A 22,528-nucleotide genomic window follows, 5' to 3' on the forward strand; every position below is an offset into this window, starting at 1 on the left:
CCAACTTAGCACACTGGGGCAAAACGCTGGCAACCAGGAATGAGTTAGCTGGGAAATTTATAATGTCCAATAACGGACCATTTATACTGGTATTATAAATTTACTCATTCAGGACAAATATTTCAGGTTCCCAACGGGAATCAACACCTATATCAACTGTTTGCACCTTTAAATACTTTTATTACCCCATTGCCTTTTGTGTTCGTCCTCTGTTCCTGTTTGTTTACCACCTGTATTTGTCTTAGGTTTCTTCCCTTTCCCTACCCGTGTTCTTCTCACCCGATCAAGATTTTCGGTGGATGTAGAACTGGCGCTGATGAGGAGAGAGCTTCGTCCTACATGTTCACATCTCCGTATTCACCTTGTTAGTGTGTTCCTAATTTACATTTTTCCTAGACTGAAAATATTACTGCATTTGTCATCCCTTCTGAAAGAAACGCGACTTCCAACTTGGGTAAGAGCTGCCGCTACTTGTGCGTTCACGCAGCAAGCCGTTAGCCTCAGGAATGTTCAGTTTTGCTTGCCGGTTAGCAGCATGTATTCCGCATTGCATTCAGAAGTTAGAAACGTATTTAGTGAAGGGTAGCCTATATCTGGATTACGAACATCATCGTGTGAAACCGACTAGCGTGGAGTGTATTTGTCTTGTGACAGCCTAGTAATGGATACGGAAAACGTCCTTACTAATGAAGACAAAATTAAAATCTGTCAGAAAGTGGACTGGCATATGCATAAGCGCGCAAAGGTCGCGAATGTTGAATGTCGCACCTTCCAGTTTCAACTCAATCACTCAAGTTAGTTGAAGTTTTGTTCGATTCAAAATGGCAGCTAAAGTCATGCCCTGCAGTTGCACGTGTTCGAGTGTAATCTCCAATTCATCGTCTTAGAGTGTGATCAGAAAATAATGTTAAATAATCCACTGCTCCAAAATAAAAGGCTGATATTAACATTTGTTTGTGTGTGATCCGCAATGATACTTTGATATTTTTGTTGGCCCCTGTGCACATGTTTCATGTGGGTTTTTCACACCTTTTAATATTTTCCTCTCATCTTTAGAAATGGTAGATAGGCCTATAGTTTTCACTGTACCCGTGGATACACAACGTAAAATGCCGTAGTCTATCCAGTGTTTCCATATCCCTGTTGGAGATTTTTTATTCCTATATTCATCAGTACATTTTCCTGCTTAACACGTTCTTCTTTCTTGTCTCCTGCAGAAACGTATTGCATTAGTAACTGTTGTCCTCATCAACATAAACCCCAAACAACAATAACAACTCACTTTTGTGTCTCGGGATCTCGCCTACAACCCTGTCACCTTCTTCCATACATTCCAGTAAAATTCACTTGCCTGTAGAGCCGTGTTCTGCACAGCCTTCTTCACTTGCTAGGTATTTGAAGCTGTCCCAATATGTTAATATTTAGCATTTCTTCGCTACACTGTAACCGGATCCCGTGAGATCTCCAAAGTTAAGCAACATTGTGCGTGGTCAAGATTTGGATCGGTTGCCACGCGCTGTTGCTGGAGGAGCGGAAAGGAACTGGCCACCCTACCACACGTAAACTCCAGCTCAGGCACACCTCTGCGGAGGTTCGGACCTGCCTTTGGGCAGAATACACCCTTACCTTACATTGAAACCTCTTCATTTCATAATTGAATATGTCCAGTTGTACTCCACTAACATTATAAATAACATGAGTGTTAAACGAACCTGTTTCTGAGCCTTCACTATCCGCACCAGGGCGTGCTTGTAGATGGAGCCCGTCCCCTCGTCCAGCAGGTTTAGAGACTCCTCGGCCAGGTCCCGAACGCCAGCAGACTCCACGTTCAAGTCCGTCGGGCAGCCAAGGCAGTATGTTTCGTGTGTCACAAAGGGCTCTTCAACGACCGGTTGCCTGTCTTCCGCCGCTTCAACCTCAGATGCTGTGACCTGAAAGGAATAAACACGTACTTTAATTGCCATTACTGTCAGGTGATCTTTAAGTGTCATTCCGTGGTTGTATCAAACGCTCTAAGAAATAACACTGTGGTATAATCAAACCTCATTAAAACATTTCTCCAGGGGATGAGGAAAAAGAATGTGTTAAGCGAGAAAACGGTACTACTGAATACACGAATAAAAACTAACCAACAGGGGTACAAAAAGACTAGATACAATTTTTTCCGACACAACAGCATTTTACGTCGTGTATCCGTGGGTACAATGAAAACTATATCTACCATTTCTAAAGATGAGAAGGAAATATTAAAAGGTGTGAAAAACACAAGATAACAAATATGAAAAACCCTTTCTGCTGCGAGTTATAAAGTAACAGTGAACTGAAAGGTATGAAAACATATGCATGGGTGCCATGAAAATATAAACTATCATTGCGGATCACACCCAAACAAATGTTAGTAGAAGCATTTAATTTCAGACTAGTGGCTTATTCAACATTATTTTCTTGTCACACTCTTAGACAATTAATTTGAGGTTTCACTCGGCCATGTGCAACTGCAACTTTGGCTGCCATTTTGAAACTTTGATTTGACCTACTCGAAGTTGAATCTCAAAGGTGGAAGTTTCAACATAAGTTCTACCTCTTCACGCTTAAAGATGCGGGTGCCAGTCCACTTTCCGTCTTCATTAGGAAGGAATTTCACAAGTTTTTCCGAATCCATAACTAGGCTGTCACAAGACAAATATGCACTATGCTACTCAACTTCAGACTATTATGTTCCTATCAGGCGACAAATACCAATCAATACAAAATCAATTTCTAACTTCTCAATGAAATACAAGCAGAAACAGGCTCACTGTGTCATTCAGCAATCTCGCTGCTAACCGACAAGCAAAACTGAACATTCCTCAGGCTAACAGCTTGCTTCCCGAAGGTGCAACTTTACCCTGTGAAATTCAGGAATTCAAGGCCTTTTCCTGTTACCACACAACTGTAGCGATGGCTCTTTCTTACTCGAGTTGGAAATCACATTCCTTTCACAACGGTCGACAAACAACATTTTCAGGACTACGAAAAATGTGATTGTACAAAGCGGTAATAACAAACATTTGTGACGCGATAAGCAAGGTATTTCTAAACAGATTTAATATGATGAGAATAGGGACTTTGAATTTATGTCGTGCTAAGCGGAAAAATGTGTTAATAAGGAACGCACTAATAAGGTTTCACCATATTTTTATTTTACAATAACTAGCATCGAACGTGGCCAGCATCAAAGACGAGCAACAAATTCCAGAGGCACAGGGAAGTAAGCATTTTATTTAAATTCTCTTCTGTTTATATGAACGAAAGATATTGCTGATACAATAAAATATTCCCCATTGAAACAACATATTAATAATACATTTAACCTGCAAATGCTGTGTGTCAGACACACTAGGAGTTTACATATTTACCAACTCTATGTCGTATGGATATTATCAAACCAAACAAAAAAGGACAGTTATAATTTAAAATCAATCAATCAATGTGTACAGAAGAGCAAAACAGCGGTGATCACATGTGGAGAAAGAGAAGGAGATGGAATCGTTAGTATCAGGGTTGTTCAATACCTCAAATATTTGGGAAGTGCAATAGTTGGGTAGAGAAGCTCCTATGAGATGTTCTCTACCCCTGTATTAATGTGTCAGCAGTAAATGAGAGTAAAATTGAGGCCAGTGGGAGGACAAGGAGAGACAGAGGTCAGAAAAGAGATAGTGATAGGATGGAGGAGGGAACAAGTGTTAGAGGCTAAGAGGGATGGACTCTGTCAAGAACAGTACAAGAGAAAGAAGACTGGACTGGGCTGAAGGAGAGGCATCTGGCAGGAGCTGGACACGGGGAAATGAAAATGACTAACAAAGAAACAAATTCCAGACATAAAAATAAGCCGCATATTTGATTTGCTAAAAAATCTGACAGCAGATAGCGGAAACAAGGAGCATTACATGTTGAGGACGCCAACTTGTCCCATCGCGTATGAAGCGGGATCAATCTGTCTTTTAATACAATTCTTCTTGTTTCTTTCACCCGCTCAATACAATGACATTTGTCACTTGTAATGATCTTCGTAGCGAACTTTCATGACCAGATGCCCTTCCTGACGTCAGCAGAGGAGTTAATGAGATGAAAAGAATGACGTGATATATGATACTGGAAGGGACTTAATGTCTCCATCCAACAGACGAAATCACCATGTCCTCGCTCCATATGACAGGTTTGGAATTTAATCCAGGCTTTTGGTATGAAATCTAGTGATACCCTGCTGGCCAACATTCCGATGGTGGACCATGGTGTATTATTTGCAAATGAGAAAATGCCAGCCTGGGTTCTGTTCTGCACAGTACAGAGATTTATTATCCATGTCCAGATACTCTGCTAAATAATGTTTTGGCACGGAGGTGGTAAATGCTGACAGGTCATGTCACCTAGCTGAAACACCTGTCTGCAGAAAGTTCTTTCTTTAAACTCGGGGATGGATTACGTCCTTGCTGTTACCAGAGTTCACTCCTTAGTTTTTCTGGCGTATCAACAAGGGGTATGGTTGTTCTTAAAAAACTCTTCCTTGACCTGAGTCTAACGCGCTGCATTTGATGGGCAATCGGTTGATTGCTTCCAACGTTCAACTTCACTTCTTATGCGAGGAGGGGAGATTCCTGCGATAGGATAGATATTTTCTGTTGGAGTTGTAATATCTACTTGCTTAGCATGCGCAGGGTTTCTCCGTACGGGTGATGCATATTCTGCAGCAGGTGATAGGAAGAGGGTCAGGGCAGATGTGCACCCAAGATGTGCCTGTTAGTTTTCTAATTATATTCCTAGTGCACACCCCTTTCTCTGGTATTCTGACAGTGCTCTGACACCAAGGTACGTTGGTGTTTAACAGTGTTCAAGAACTATTCCTCTCCATTCCACGTGCAGTTTTCTTCTTTGTTACGTAGATGAAAGGCACAAACTTGAGTTTTGCTGGGGTTGGGTCTCAAATGTAGTAGCGTATATAACAAGTTCTTTGAGAGATTTTGCCAGCTTTTCAACTTGTAATTGTGTTCCCCTGTGCTGTGTCATCAGAAGGAGCTTTTACTGAATTACACAAAGTGCAAAATGAGTACATGAGAGGAATTTTCTAAGTTAGACCTAACGGAGAAGGTGGCCTCCCTATCACTGGTTACATCTGAATGATGACTATGAAGAATATGAAGTAATAATAATATTATTCCCTTTACGTTCCACTAAATACTTTTGTTTTTGGAGATATCGAGGTGCCTGAATTTAGTCCTGCAGGAGTTCTTTTACTTGCCGGTAAAACTATCCACACAAGGCTGACATATTTAAACACCTTCAAATACCATTAGACTGAGCCATCTTCCAACAGGCAGGGTAAACCGTGGGTGCTATTCCACATGGGAATCTTAACGTTAGTGACGAGACGAACAGAACAGTCTGACTAACAGCAGACAAACATTTTTCTTATTCCTAGGATGATCCTGCTTTAGTCCTGGTCCATGCGTAAACTTCCACAATATGGACGTGGTACGTGAAGTTCACAAAATAAGGGACTTGAGAAGACGTATGAAAATGTATGGAATACGACCGATTATCTCCTGAAATACGATGATACCAGTTTTTACGAAGACCAATAGGAACGATCTGATAGCAGTTGTGCGTCCTAACCTATATACGCACGCACGCACGCACCAGACTTACCTCACTACATAAAGTTTCCAGCTCAAGAAGAGCAATGAGAAAGTTTCACAATGTTACTCAGTTTCCTCAAATAATTATTTGAATTGTATTAGTTCATGGACTGCAGTAACATCCTGTATAGGTCAGCTAGCGTGGTAGCCTTGTGAACTCGGTCTGACACCGTGGTTTGAGTCCCGTTCATTGAAAATATTTTTACTATCAGAATGTTGGCCGGCAGGATAAGGGAGGTGGTGGTATACAATTTCTAACCACCAGATTGTGTGTCAAATGCCTGGATTAAATCCCAAGCCTCTCTGGAGTGAAGACATATGACGCTGTCCACCACATGAGGACAGACGTAGGCTATGTGAGGGCACAAGGTTTCACCCCATCGGTCGCAATCATCTTTCTAAATTTGTTTTAGGTCACTGGGACCATATTCAGTTTAAAATCTTGGAGGGGAAGACGCGCAAATTAACAGAAAAGGGTGGTTTTCTTTAAATGTTCAGCTAATAAAATTAGTAAACCAAACCAAGCCCAAGGGCACAGCAGCCCCGAAGCCACGGCGTACCAAGCGACACTGGATTTAAAAATTTTCAAAACACTGAGGCGTAATTACGTAAAATACATTTATAATGTGATATAATTTGGACAATCAACCGTCTACGTGACATATGCCTAAATTGTGTGCCTTATCGGTACAAGTAATCTTTTGTGAATTAGGCATTCTGCTACTGAACTCTACATTCTCAGCCAGGTGCCAGTATACCGAGTTGTGATAATACCATACCCATATGAGACTGGAATCCAACACTATTTGACAAATTGGATGACTAAACTCCGTATCTGGTGGACTCTGATAATTTTAGTGCATGGGCGCACTGGACATTTAATCTACTTGTAAACTACTCATTGTATGTCCGACTCGTTGGCTGAATGGTCAGCGTACTGGCCTTCGGTCCAGAGGGTCCGGGTTCGATTCCCGGCCGGGTCGGGGATTTTAACCTTCATTGGTTAATTCCAATGGCCCGGGGGCTGGGTGTTTGTGCTGTCCCCAACATCCCTGCAACTCACACATAACACTATCCTCCATCACAATAACACGCAGTTCTCTACACATGGCAGATGCCGCCCACCCTCATTGGAGGGTCTGCCTTACAAGGGCTGCACACGGCTGGAAATAGCGACACAAAATTATTACTCATTGTACGTATGGCTATTGGGACATGACAGCATCTAATAATCTTGCAAGTTATATCTAGTGGGTTTAATTGTACTGTGTACTGCAACACGAACTCTTACGCTATCTGTGTGCGTTCATTTGAACTCCATTTTGTGTACTGGACTTTCTCAATAGAGCGCATACCAATGCAAGACTGTGTCGCAGCGTGCGGCGGTTAGTGAAGTGCACCTGTCTACAGTCAGGACTGTTTGAAAGCAGACGTGGATTGGAGCGATGGCGTGTGTTGCCGCTGCTAACACAATGAATTTGCCTTCCGGCATACGATAGGACCTAGATCTACCCCAACCTGGGGAATTGTGTACTTTAAACCTTTTTATGTATTTTATTATTGTTATGTGAGTGCAAATATGTAGCATTTTATTTTAGTTTATTACGGGTAAGTGCAGTAGTAATTCGAAACACGGGTGAGTTATCTAGGCATGAATATTATTCCTGTAAGTACGCCTTATGAATTATTTGTGTTAATATTATTTTATTGGTGTGTAGCATGTAGATTCTATTTGTATTTTAATTTGAATGTGAATTGTATCTAAGTTTTCCGGAGTGACATCTTGCTTCAGGAGAGCATTGTGTGCTATGCTGAAGGCCAGTGTCATACATAGGTAACCGCTGAAATTCTCCGTTGCTTTCATCTAAATTTGTTTTTCCCTTGGGTTTTATTCTATCTTTCTGTGCTTTGTCTTGGATGCATGTCCGGTTTCTATCTTAAAACATATATATTTAATTATTTTATTTGCTATCGTGGCCGTGTTTTGTGCTAGCATTTGTGTTTATGGGTGTGCGTCCTTTCGTGTGTTTCGACCTTCTCTTGACCGTGTTTCAAGTTAATACTGCGCTTACACTAGTATCTACTTTTTTTTTTAAAATTATTATTATTATTATTATTATTATTATTATTATTATTATTATTATTATTATTATTATTATTATTATTATTATTATTACAAGTTTGTAAATTTTAAGATCTCTTGGGTTGGAATGTGATCTTCACTTTATTATTTGTGTAAACCCGCATTTATATTCAACAATGTACCCGTAACGTAAACGAGGGTCTTGGACAGCCCTAGTGCGAGAGATATGGGGTCCTATTTGTGCTTGGTGGTTATTTAATTTATTATTACCGAGGATTGTCTCGTCTGCGATAACAGTTACTTGTGTGTGGCTCCGAGAATATAATAATGATTTTGTTTTCTTCTTAAGCCGTGTTCGTTTTTCGGTCGCAGTCTTGTGAAGTGAACGGGCTCGTTCCATTTTAAATATGTTTCTGGTGATTTATTTGATTGCCCTAGCCTTCTATGGCTTTCTAATTTTAAATTATTATTATTTATTTGGGCTAACATTTGTGTTCTGATTTAGTTTTATGCAAAATGTCGTGTGACCTTCATTTATGTGGGTATTGTGGGGAACTATCCTCCCCCAGGTCCTGTCAAAAAAACCTATTTGCCATCCAACCCATTTTTCCTTTGTTAAATTTAAAATTTCACTTAATGTAAATATTTTTCAAATATATGTTGTGCTAGGGACTGGTGCACTAGGATAATTTATTTATATCTAGATTATTTATTTAATGAATATTTGTTACACTCCCTAATATTTTATTATTTGCAAGTTTCTCCTTAGAAGCTTTTTTTTTTTTTCTCAGTTATTTAATTTTTCCCAATTTAAATGTCATGTAAATATATTATTTATTAATTATATCTTTATTTTAAATTTCTTGAAAATCTTGGTGTAGTTTTTTGGGTGAAATGCTTTGTAATTCCTTGGGATCCCCGCCTCTCCTTTTTTATTTTATGGGTAGGTTTCAGTACTCTTCCAAGCTTCCTAGTATGCATGATGTGTTCTTTCCTGAAATTTTTTGATCTGGTTTTTTTTTTTTTAACTTGTCTTGTGCGCGCACTCCACAATGACGCTACACTAGCCTAGCGTCATAACCTATGATTGTTTGGGGGTGTCGCAATATAAACAGCTAGCTTTAACAACTGACATGATTATTCTGCATGAAATCATCTTAATTCCCTGGCCTTCACATTAATACCACTAACACATCCGGCAATATCAGCGTCATATCCAGGCTCCTGTCCCCGTAGCCAGTCAGTCATCATATTATTAAATGCTGTTAAAGTTTTATTTTATAAAATTATAAGTAATGAAATATAAAATCATCAATAACTGGGAAGATAATATTAGCATAATTATGTTCAAAAGGAAATGAATGTATCAACTTTATATTTGAATTTGTGGAAGTAGATTTTATTTTTCATCACTGGTAATCTCTTCTCCGCAAATGTAAAGAGGAATTTTTTTGCTCTCAGCTCCAGTTAGTCCCCCAAACCTTGTTTTCTACATCCATTATCAGTCGGGTCTGCACGAATTAATATGATACAAATGCGAGTCACGGTCAACAAGATCTCCATTGCGCTAGCTCCGTTTTACGAGTTCTGCGCATGCTCACAAGTAATTTGTAATGCTCGGCAGCAAAAAATGTGCGAGGATGATCTCCAGACTAGGTATTCTTGGTACGTAGTTAGTCCGGACTAAAGCAGGACTAGTGAACGTTTATTAATAGCAGCCTACAAGGTCTTCAGATGTCCTGATCCGATTTGTCCATGTACACTAAGATCACATACGGTTGTGAAAGCTGAACCTTAAAAAAGGGGGATGCCACTGCAGATGCAATCTATCCCTCGAGGTCTTTATTGTGGAACTAAAGCTGAGTTACTTTGGGGGAAAGTCTGATTCTATACTTGAGACACTGAGGTGGATAGACTCCCAAGTCATCACTGAATGAACTGGTTGAAAACTGAAACAATGACTTGATGGCACGCAGAGGGAAACGGATCGCAAACTCAACACATTCGGGAGAATAGAGGCGGGGCAGAAAGATCATGAGCATCCTTGGAGAGTGACCAGCCAGCTTGATTTCTGTCAGCTTTCCCTGTACATCAGTAACTTCCACGCGTCTGAGCTCCTCGTTACAAACCTCACTGTGAGCCGTATTACCAAAAACTTTGTTATTCAAAGTCAACCTACTCAACACTTGATTTACTCGTGATGAGTTACAATAATTGGCGATTACAGGTTTCGGATTGTTTCAAGCCATCATTTGCTGGTAAATAAGTACTGGTAAAAACATCCATTCTCTTCTAAACTAAAAAACTCATACGTTAAAAAACATTCAATAAACATTTGACCTTTCATGACATTCTTGAAAAAAGGGGCAAATCATGTTAAAACGTACATTGAAATATTTGAACCTTCTTAAGGATTCCCTGCTGGATTATCTTAACTTTGAGATCTGCACTTTTATTTGAAGGTTTTAATCAAAGTAAGGCCTATGTTGTAAATCACGTCAGTGTTTTCCGGGCTTGTGGGCCTTGGTGTAGGAGCACGTGATGGTTCGGCATTATCGAGGGTTCTGGCTGACGTCTTTAACTGTGAAGCTGAGAGTGGAATGGAGCGGTGATGCAATTCCACCTCATTATATAGTGCAGGCTGGGGGGGTTGGTTTGCGGTCACCGAGTGACTGTTCTTCGACTAGTGTTTGAAGCACTAAGGAGCCTGATGAACGTCCACCTGCCGCAGCTTTCAGGACTGGAAACCAGGCTTTGTTTACCCATTCAGATTCTTGCTTAAGGGAACCCTGAAAGCCTTAAATCCTGGAGGACACGATGGCCGCGGCAGGTGGACGTTCATCAGGCTCCTTAGTGCTTCAATAATTGGCCGAAGAGCAGCCATTCAGCGACCGCCCCATCCACCAAGCATTGCAGAGCACCCCAGCCTGCACTATATAATGAGGTGGACTGCATCACCCCTCCATTCCACTGTGAACTTCAGTCTGAACCCTTCATATACTGAACGTAGTCTTTTCTGAAACCTGCTTCTACACCAAGGCCCACAAGCCCAGATATGATTTGTAATGCTGGCCGTGAAAGCCTCAATTGCTATATAAGGCCCATGTTCTTTAAAACTTAACATGCCCTTCACATTCAAGGAAGCACAGTGTTTTCAAACAAGACATTCTTTTAGCACATTCATTTTAAGAATTCTCACAAAGGTTCTAATATTTCAATGTGCATTGGTTTTTTAACATGACGTCCCCTTTTCTAAAGAGACAATTTTAACGAATACAAGTATTGATAAGGCTGACTTTTGGTAACGAGTTTACTACGCTGTCATTATGGAAATCACGATGATCTGTCTCGGCATTAGCGAGCTGTGGTACACTGACCAACATTTTTCTGAAACACCAGATGACAGGTCAAATGAACAGCAAAATGAACACCAGAATGAGAAATATTTCATGAATTTTTGCAATGTGAAGTCCCGAATGGTATTTGCTGTACTAAAACATAACATACCTTAACTTCGGGCTCTTGTGTGGTGGAGGTAGTGGGTTCCTCCACGTGGCATACGGGGGCCGAATGGATGATGCCGGACTCAGCAGACCAGGGACGGTCCCATAGGGTTATCGTGCACGCCACTCTCCTGCCGCCCTCCGTGGCGGGACACTGTCTCTCCACGGCGGGTTCTTCCTCCAGCCTCTTGAGGCACAAGGTTGGCGCCAGCAGCAGTTCCAGAGTGGTTAGGATGCCGTTCGAACCAGGCGTCACCTAGACAAAAATGTTGGCGATTACTGTCAAGTACAACCATCCCCACCGATACTTGACACTTCACTACTTAAATACCATTTTATGATGGACAGGATTTCTTCCCCTGAAAGTGCAGAAAGGTCTTGGATCACTACAGAACTACTAAACCTAGATCAAGGACTATATATGGTGGAAACAAACTAACTTTAAAAAGAAACATTACATCCCCGCACATATAGGAGTAGACGGCAATGAACTGGCTGATAAAATAGCAAAAAACAGCACTACTACTTACATGACAACAAAACCTCTGGCAGCTAAGTCAGTCAAGAAGATAATCGGAAATAAAACCCTTCAAAAATGGAAGAAAGAAACCACCCGACTTACTACAAAAAAGAAACGGGAAAAAAATGATCTCTGGGACAAAAATAAAAGCAAGCAGGGAAAATAAGCAGTGGCAATCTTCAGATTGGAAATGGGACGTGACTGCTCACTTGTTTGTCAAGCTAGAATCACAATATACCCGATGGAACAGAGTACCATCTGCAAAATGGCTGGATCAGTGATAGACTCAAAACATCTAGTTCAGTGCACAGGACTCAACCCAATCCAGCCGTATACTGGACAGCCACGAACAAGATGAAGCAACACTCCGTTCCTTAATATATCTTATTTATGATATTTGAATATTACTGTTGTTTACAGATATCAATTTTGTATTGGAGTTACTTCCAATAAAGCCACAGGTTACAACAACAAACGTACGTCAGGAAGACAATGTGGTAACAGGAACAATCTCCGCATTTCACTCTGTCTTCCCAGCCCCAGAATGAGCTTGTTTATACGACTACTTGTGGCACATCAACACTCATTGACAGGAGCAACAGGACGCAGGATGAAGAGCAGAAGCTTGTGTGCAGGAGGTCAGAAAGAGTTTCCGACTCAATCTAAAAGCTAGAAAAACTACTCATTCATTCATTCATTCTCGGAAGTACAGACTTTAATATGAAATTAAAACTATGCACACCAGTTCATTCCTCGTGAAGAGGATCAGGTGTAGCAAACACGAGGTCCTTCCTTCCTTGTAAAGTCACCTGCACTTCTCCCATAATCACACGAGGCAGTGTCCCTGGTGCGGATCGTTCCACTTCAGTTCGTAATCTGTTCACGAAATTCCATGTTATCCATTTCTGCATTACGTAGAAATTCTTTTCGTTCCATGCAATCTGAGAGCTGGTGAATCACGCTGTCCGACGTCGAAATGTTGTCAGTCTAAATGAAATTTGACCAGCACAAGCCTCGATATCCCACAGGTAGCACACATTGTCGCAGTGTTAGCAAAGTGGTCCGTGGAGAACATACAGTTGCGAAATGTAAGTCTGTGTCCCTTTAATTCTATTTCATTGAAAATACAAAACTTTGAAATATTTGGCATACAATATGATAACAGGAAGAACTTTGCTGGCAAGAATAATGCGCAAAATGTGTTGTGTAATCAACAACAACAAAAAATTCAGGTTGATAAATACATTTTTTGAAGATTTGGTAAGTTTCACTTTCTTTGGTGGTAAGCGAGTTATCGAGAAGAGCTCAAGTACTACAGAAAGTTTTAAACTTCGGGGGACTGGAGAAACACCATAATCACAACGGAGCGGATTTTTATGCTCTAAAAAACCTAAAAATGTTTGATAAAAATGTTTAACCACTCGCATTCAAGAGGTAAATAAATATAAAGTTTTGAATTACAATGTGGCGCTACGAAATGTGCTCTTAAGGCAAATGAACCTCTACATACGGAAAAGTACAGTACGGTATATTAATTTCTGATGTGCCTGACTAGATATGACAGTATTTACAAAAACGGTAATGTTTTGTTTAACGGTAGCAAAAACAACCTATCATCTATGATACTCACCAATGACACGCTGGAATATTAGTCTCAGAATTGCAGTGAACAACAAAGGACATCTCCAAATTGTCCATCACAAATGCGCGTCGATTATCTCTGAAAAACGATTGCTCCACATCGCAGGACGTCAGCAACATGATCCCCCTCCACTACTTTAGCAACTTTGAACATATTTTAACCCTCTGATTTTACAAAACAAATTTTGATATTTGGTCTTTAACCTGCGAAGCTGAGAGCACTGTTAGTCTATGGTTTTACACAAGAACGGATGCGTACACCACTGTGACCTGGGTTTTGTTCTAAAACGGATCGACTCTTGAGACTTTTCTGCCATCAGACTAATTTCTCCACTTTAGGATATTGATCCCTTAACGTGTGTAGAGCATCAACTACGCAAGTTACGGCTGCTTTATTCACGCAAGCTGTTATGTTTTACACCGTTTTTGCCAAAGTAAGTGTATGCCTTCATTAAACACGCTGGCAAATAAAAACGTTCACAAGCAGTTCTGTCATTCTTCAACACACCAACAGCAACATTTCTGCCACTTCAATCAGCGGTTTCGTCAATCACATGCTGCCCCAATTCTTTGTAAAGTTTCTTTGTAACATGTTGGAAAATAGTTTTTCCTTAATGTGGAATTGTCTGGAGGCTCAAAATGAATGTATTCTGTTAGGAAATTTCTGTCCTGGATTACTTATTTATTAAATTAAATTAATTAAACAAATGCTCTACATAAATCGAGATAATACTGGGAGTATTTGGATGGGCCTACATTTGAAGTAGCTGGTTCATCTATTAGTAATTGTGCCGAATGCACCCACAAAGCAGCCGCCATGTGCTTCTTCCTAGACAACTGCTGGGTTACTTGCACTTTCTGGTTTTCCACATGGTTGACTTTTCCATCACAGTGACAATTCCTCTACATATTGTTGTAGACACGATCTTGTTTTGCACGCTACGCACACATTTATGGTGAATCACCGTTTCAATAGCACACACTGAAAGAAATATTTCTTCTCTCTTAGGAAGTCAGAAAAAAATCACGCGACCATGGGAATTATATATGGACCCGAACAATGGCACAATCCCATTAAGAATATCTTCCGAGTGCGTAGTTTAATTTATGGCATTCCCCGTTACCTTATCTCCCTGTGATTGCCTTTTGCTGACATTCTATAAACAAAACCAGACGAGCGAGTTAAGAGTGACCAGCAAGTCTTCCAACTTCCGGAGGAAGTCCATAAATAGCCCCAACATTAAGAAATGTGACTTAAGATTCACTGTTAAAAAAACACCACCATCAGAATATGAGCACCATTTTATAACAAGGTAGCATTTTAAATTTTATTGCGTAACAAATATCGCTGATTTATGTGCTTATTATGGATTTTCTTAATATGTACATTTACATTTTTTTAAAGTGTAAATACACTACGTGTTCAAAAGTATCCGGACACCTGGGTAAACACGACGTACAAGTCTGTGGTGCCCTCCATCGGTAATGCTGGAATTCAATATTGTGTTTGCCCACCCTTAGCCTTGACAGCTTCCACTCTCGCAGGCATACGTTCAATTAGGTGCTGGAAGGTTACTTGGGGAATGGCAGCCCATTCTTCATGGAGCGCTGCACCGAGGAGAGGTAGCGATGTTGGTCGGTGAGGCCTGGCACGAAGTCGGCGTTCCGAAACATCCCAAAGGTGTTCTATAGGATTCAGGTTGGGACCCTGTGCAGGCCAGTCCATGACAGGTATGTAACCGCTCCACCAGAGGCTGTGCATTACGAACAGGTGCTCGATCGTATTGAAAGATGCAATTGGCAACCCCGAAGTGCTCTTCAACAGAGGGAAGCGAGTAAGTGCTTAAAACATCAATGTAGGCCTGTGCTGTAATAGTGCCACGCAAAACAACAAGGGGTGCAAGCCCCCTTCATGAAAAGCACGACCACACCATAACACCACCGCCTTCGAATTTTACTGTTGGCACTACACACGCTGGCAGATGATGTTCACCATACCCACACCCTGCCATCGGATCGCCACCTTATGTACCGTGATTCGTCACCCGACACAACGTTTCTCCACTGTTCAATCGTCCAATGTTTACGCTCATTACACCAAGCGAGGCGTCGTTTGGCATAGACCTGCGTGATGTGTGGCCGCTCGACCACGAAATCCAAGTTTTCTCACCTCCCACCAAACTGTCATAGTACTTGGAGTGGATCCTGATGCAGTATGGAATTCCTGTGTGATGGTCTGGATACACTGGACGACCCTCGTCCAGTTCACTATCACATCAGAAACAGTGGACCTAGGGATGTTTAGGAGTGTTGGAAATCTTGCGTACAGACTTCCGACACACCTGACCATGTTCGGAGCGCCCCATGTCCAATGACTACGGAGGTTGCTGTGGCACCTAAAATGAAAAACGTATGTTTTTGGGGGTGTCCGGATACTTTCGATCACATAGTGTATGTGGGGATACACAATAATAAACATTGTAAATTGTCTTAAAACATGCACAGCTGTCTACTACTGGTGTAGTGGCTTCAGTTCTAAGTAATGACCAACTTTGTCTGTTGTGGTCTTCCTTCCACTAAGTCTTATGTCTGATCCAACTGTTTATTCCACAATCATTGCTTCTGAGTTTCTTTATTTGTAACGTTTCATTATCCTCAAAAGCATCAGCCAAGGCAAGTGTCCAGGTTTCTTCTCTTCTTGAAGAATGCTCTTTTGGATTCGTTGATTCTCCTTGAATCTTGACACCTTCAGTCACATCATTTACTTCATGTATTGCGTTTTGAATAGATACGTTTTTAAAAATCTGCGAGAGCGAACAGCCTTGCTTGACGTCGGCCTTCGTTTTGCAAATCAAGAAAAGCTGGTAACCAAACAAGAAAATTCCCTGAGTTCAAAAATGAACTGTTTAAGTATAACCAAGATGCTTTATTACTTGTAAAAGTATTTTTTTTAATCAATTCCCAGCATTGCAGTTGGGAGAGACGTTCAGCTCAATTATTCATTTAAAGATAAAACAATTGTACCTGAAAACCCCATGGAAGAATGCTCAAGTCAAACATACTGGTGATGTACAGAAAGCCGTAGCGTGCATTAAGCATTTAGAAAAAGTGGCAGTTCCATGACTTTCCAGCTAGACTCCTAGTGTTGTGTTGCAAGCTGTCTCTTACTGTCGATACCAAGCCTTCAGATGTTTAACAAGCTACTTGTGACCCCGAGAAGCCAATAACGCACCGACAGCTTTGTATGAGGGACACTGCACACAGTGGAAAGGCCTTTCTTTGTGGAAATCCAGGAATTTGATTTTGGCCACTCGAAGAAATGTGATGTTCCTCTTCCACAGTGTGACGAGTTATTTCTTGTCTCAAAATGTCGTTTTCGAAATATCTTCTTAACTCTTGGCACGTAAAGTTCTTTTCCTCATCCTTTAACGGGCGAGTTCGCCATGCGTTTAGGGGCACGCGGCTATTAGCTTGCATCTGGGAGATAGTGGGTTCGAACCCCACTGTCGACACCCCTGAAGATGGTTTTCTGTGGTTTCCCATTTTCACACCAGGCACATGCTGGAACTGTACCTTAATTAAGGCCACGACCACTTTCTTCCCACTCCCAACCCTTTCCTATCCTATCGTCGCCATAAGACCAATCTGTGTTGGTGCGACGTAAAGCAAAGAGAAGAACTTTTCCTCATCGTATGCCCAGACAGACATATTCACTCATTCTAAAAAGTAAAGTACGATAAAGAAACGTTACATTTAGTGGACACTATGTCTGGAGAACGCCACAGCACCAGAGCGTGAAGCCAATATTACCAGCTAATTCTTTCCTGGTTGCCTGCGTTTCGCCCCCGTGTGCCAAGTTTCGAAAATTTGCAATGTCCAATAACGGACCATTTATATTGGTATTATAAATTTACTCATTCGGGACAAATATTTCAGGTTCCCTATGAGAATCAACATCTACATCATGAACCCAATAAGACAAAGTGTACTTACAATTTTTTCAGTATTCAGCAAGTTCTCCAAGGTGTAGATGAATTTTGAGGGAGAGAGTTCGTTGAGCAGCTGGACTCCCTGCATCACTTCGGTCATGTTCTGGCCATCGGGGACGACCTCTGGCAGATCCGTCTGGAGGGGGAAGCACTGGGCCCGCCTGTAAGCGGTCCCATTGACCAACTCACACACTGCAAACTGAGGGGTGTCGCCCCCGTCCCTGTCCGTCGCCTTCGCCGTCAGATACATCAGGGTGCCGTTCTCGTCGGTCTGTAACGTGGATTAGAATGTCAAGAAACAAACCAAGAAGAAAAGGCTCTTCTCCCATATAAATGACCCTGATGATGCCCTCACCTAAAGCTGCAATAACTGTGATCATTTCCAGTGGCAGGAGAATGGAAAAAAAAAGCACGCACAGTTTTCAGTACAGCCCTAACATTCAGTTAGTATGAAAATGGAAAAGCACAGCAATGCATCATCTCCCGAATGCATTGTATTGAAAAGGTAGACCTTTGAAAACCTTTATTTTAATGTAATCCCACTTCAATACGGAACAAAATGAAAGTTATAACTATTCCTGAATGCTGGCTCACAAAGTTACTGAATCCTTAAAAGGGCCTACCGCACCAGATATTCTTTGTGTTGAGTATTTTCTGCTATGTTCGGTGTTGTGAGGAACACTTTACTTTTCTATTCTTCATGTTGTTCACGCTTTTTTGCATGAATACTTGAATCTGCAATGATCTCGTGTTTTTCTTTGACTGAACAAATGTGATAAAGCTCTTAATGCATGAACACCAACAAAAATAAAAAGTAGTAGGCATGTGCACAATACACAGCGATTTCAAACAAAAGAGGGATTTCAATGTCCATCCCTGCATCCACACGACTTATTTCGGCTTTTTGTATTTTGGAAACTACGACCATATGCACAGAGAACCTTGCATTCATATAATACGTATGTGTAACATTTAACACAGCCTCCTGTAAACAGAAATACCATGAGTATTTGCTCTCTCATGGTGCTGTCAGGTGCTGAAGTTAGCCAATCAGATTGCTGAACCCTCGACGGTTGGATGTTATGTAACATATATTTTATTATAACTTTTTATCTCTATGTATGTAATTGTGTAATGGATCTTGATTTTTTAACATTTGAACTGAAGATGGACTCCACTATTACAAGTTGTCCATTTCATGACCGTATCGATGTTTAATCAAGAAGTAAGTATAAATAACCACCTAATCGATACTTTATTAATGGCTCAGGCAAAATTGAATAAAATTAAAACTTACAGGACATGTTTTGACCACTTAGTGGTCCTCTTCAGCTGTATAAATAAAGAACTGAAAAGAAAAACATTATGACAATAAGCACAAATAAAAGTTCTTTGGAGACTCCTTTGATAAAAATGGAGGTCATCAGAATAGGTCATCTTGCCTCTCGTTCTTGTTTGGAAAAGATGTTTATTCTGTGCTGTCTAGAGGGTCTGTCTTTGAGCGCGACCTGGTGAAGTAACGATGCGATACAGTTTGACAGTTCATGGAAAGCTCTGGAGAGAAGGGAAGTAGAGTTTTATCGTCATCTAAAATAACATGTGAGGGAGGAGGGAGATTGGGCTGTGCTTCTGCGATGTCGTGTCTGATTATATCTCTTGTTCGTCTAGTCTGTTTCATGTCTACCCATTCTAAGTATTTGCTAATATTCTCATATAAGATGTTTTTATGCTCGTTGTTTTCGTTGAGATTCTCTTCACCGTTTTCCAATTTATCAAGAACGATGTGGATGTTTTCCAGGTTGTTCATAAGATTACCTTTATTAATCATACAGATAATTTGAAGGTCCTGTTTTATATTGGTGAATTTGTGGTTGGACTCTTTCATATGGGATCCCATGGCAGAGAATCTTTTGTATCTTTCAGCATTGACGTGTTCTTGATATCTAATTGAGAAGTTCCTTCCAGATTGTCCCACATAAGTTTTTTTACATTGAGCACAAGTCAGCTTATAAATACCCGATTCCTGGAATTCGTAATCTTTAAGTTTATTAGCTTTATTATGACTAAAGAATCTATGTTTCGTGTTGTTGTTTGTAGAGAAGGCTACCTTGGTATTGTGTTTCTTGAATAAGTTGGTGATTTTGTAAATCTTCGGGTATTAAAGGTGAATTTTACATATCCTTTTTTTTTTTTCTGAATGCTGTTTAAGTTTAATTTGTTGTTGGTATTTGCATTTAGTGATGATTTTATTGATGAATTTCAAACTGAAACCATTATGTAGAGCCTGTTGACGAATGAAAGAAAGTTCCTTTTTTCTGTCTGTTTCTGTTAGCGGAATTTCAAAGGCTCTGTTGACGAAACTATAATAAGCTGATTTCTTTTGCGAGATGGGATGTAAAGAATCACTTTTGATTGTAGTCGGGGTAAAAGTGGGTTTCCTGTATATTTTAAATTGGAAATGGTTGTCTTTACGAATTGTTTGGATATCCAGAAAATTGAGTATGCCTTTTCTTCTTCGTTCTTGATAAATTGGATAACGGTGAAGAGAATCTCAACGAAAACAATGAGCATAAAAACATCTTATATGAGAATATTAGCAAATACTTAGAATGGATAGACATGAAACAGACTAGACGAACAAGAGATATAATCAAACACGACATCGCAGAAGCACAGCCCAATCTCCCTCCTCCCTCACATGTTATTTTAGATGACGATAAAACTCTACTTCCCTTCTCTCCAGAGCTTTCCATGAACTGTCAAACTGTATCACATCGTTACTTCACCAGGTAACGCTCAAAGACAGACCCTCTAGACAGCACAGAATAAACATCTTTTCCAAACAAGAACGAGAGGCAAGATGACCTATTCTGATGACCTCCATTTTTATCAAAGGAGTCTCCAAAGAACTTTTATTTGTGCTTATTGTCATAATGTTTTTCTTTTCAGTTCTTTATTTATACAGCTGAAGAGGACCACTAAGTGGTCAAAACATGTCCTGTAAGTTTTAATTTTATTCCATTTTGCCTGAGCCATTAATAAAGTATCGATTAGGTGGTTATTTATACTTACTTCTTGATGGACTCCACGACGAGTAGAAACTGGTCCTCTAGTGTAATAAAACCGTTCCAGCACATAACAAGTGTTCATTTGGTGGAACTTCTTTTTACGCTAATTTTGAGGTAAGTTAACAAATTATTTATTAAGATTCAAGGACAGTCAGTCTCACCGTAGTATGCTTGGAGGTCTCTGTTCAAATCCCTTCCGGTGCTCTCAAGCCACTTGCAGCTCGCAATCTGATTGGCTAAGTTTACCAGAACGCTGTGAGATATTTTTTCCAAACTACTTTACAGTATCGCCATCCTCATCCTTTATTGCCCATGAATTAATCATGATTTGATATCAGAAGGAGAACAGTTACACATATTGAAATGGGCAGGTCGAAGGAAGTGTAGATGTGTACAAATCTTCTGCGCGACCGAATAGAGCCAGACGGATTATTCTGTCACAATGGCAAGGCTAGTTGACTACCAGCATACCGACAGGAAGATTTCGATAACCCAGTGGGCTCAAAAATTGAAAGGAAAGCAAAGAGACAAAGGCCTAGTTACAACATGAGGGTTGCAGCGATGTATTTCTGGTCAGGCAGAACTTTCCACGACGTCAGAAATTCTCGGAGGCTGTACGTCGGAGATCCCAGCGCTTCCAGAGCAAAAGTGTCCTTATGGTGTCACGGAGGAAGATTCGAATTAACCGCCTGCTATCGCCCAATCACAAAAATCATATGGCCACCCAGGGATACCAGCTTGACAGAAATGAACTGAAACATCAATTATTTCCAAAATGAATTATTAAATATTGCAATTACCTAAATTACATCAAGGAAGTTTTTAGATGTCGTGCATAAAAGAATCGGTTATAAGTTTAATAAACTGAAGAATAAAATTCTCGGAACCGAGTCATCTCAAACGCTATTGGCTGGGAAAAGACCACGCTATGATGGACACGGTTTAGCCCGCAAAATGTGGAGGAGCAATATCCGCTAATATCTCCGAGATCTACAATCGATATTAGATCATATTAAACCACGTATACGTTCCATACGAGTGGATTAATTGGTATCAATTACAATTTTCTACTCGGCGCGCAAGTGCCAATTTAGAAAAACTACCCCCTCTTTCCAAGGCATGATATCAGTTGACCCATCAGTGAGGCCTTCCATCTATAATTACGAATGAAAGGAGCAAACCACACTCCCAATAGTATTCTGATCTCGGGCAAAGTGACGTCTCATTCTTATTCGGAAGGAAGCAGTTGTGTCCCAGAGTCACACCGTGTTCGAGCAAACTTTAAATCCAGCCAGATCTTGTCATGATATGAGCTGAATGTTATTTAAACTGCGAATCCGGGCAGACTGTAAGAGCCGGACGTACGAAAAGTAAAGTGAAGCAAAGTCAGGAAATGTATATGAGAGTGCTAAACAATGCAGTGCAATGAACAAGCTGTAGTAAACGTGATATGAGCCACACATCAAGAGCGGAATGGATTAGGCAGCTTGATAACATTTCGGACGTGCCAGGTGATATATTCAACACGAAGTCGTACGTGTCCCAGTCTTTTGTGTGGGGAAAAGACGAAGAATAACAAGTGTAATTATGTATTTAAAGAGTGGTTAAATATTAGACCAGTGTTTATAATTCCTGAATGCCTCAGTGTAAAGTATATTTGTGACCTGAAACCAGCCATCATGCAGGGGTAAACATATGAGGGCTGGAATGCCGCTGACGATCCAACTAAATAGAGGAGTATTAATTTGTGAATTATTTTGGAATGTTACCGTAATTAGAAGGGAAACAGTGTCATTTATATGTGGTTACTTCATGTAACAAATGGATCGCTTCCCAAGTCCATTATTAATTTAGGATAGATGGACGAAGTTAAAATTTGTAACGTAAATATTGGGTCAGATTTCAGTAGTATATTTGTTTGTTGTAAATAGTCTGCATTAGGTTTGGGGTTTAGTATTTTATTTCATGCATGTTTTATGGTATTCGTTGAGTTGAGCTTTTCTCGATATTGAAGCAATTGTGTAGTTGTTTGTACTGACCCATAGTTGG

At 40.5% G+C, this 22,528-nt stretch overlaps 1 protein-coding gene across 3 annotated transcripts in view; it reads right to left on the minus strand.

The window, feature by feature from the left end:
- Positions 1-22,528, minus strand: part of LOC136884388 (uncharacterized) — a 267,201-nt gene that overhangs the window by 188,674 nt on the left and 55,999 nt on the right. For all 3 annotated transcript variants that reach the window (XM_068229938.1, XM_068229937.1, XM_067156526.2), the window contains exons 3-5: positions 17,416-17,682; positions 11,266-11,517; positions 1,713-1,931 (exon numbers count right to left, since the gene is read on the minus strand). In XM_068229938.1, coding sequence (XP_068086039.1) covers positions 1,713-1,931; positions 11,266-11,517; positions 17,416-17,682 — 738 coding nt within the window. The remainder of the gene's footprint in view (positions 1-1,712; positions 1,932-11,265; positions 11,518-17,415; positions 17,683-22,528) is intronic.

Source organism: Anabrus simplex, chromosome 12 (genome assembly GCF_040414725.1).
Source record: "Anabrus simplex isolate iqAnaSimp1 chromosome 12, ASM4041472v1, whole genome shotgun sequence".
In the NCBI taxonomy this organism is placed as follows: Eukaryota; Metazoa; Arthropoda; class Insecta; order Orthoptera; family Tettigoniidae; genus Anabrus; species Anabrus simplex.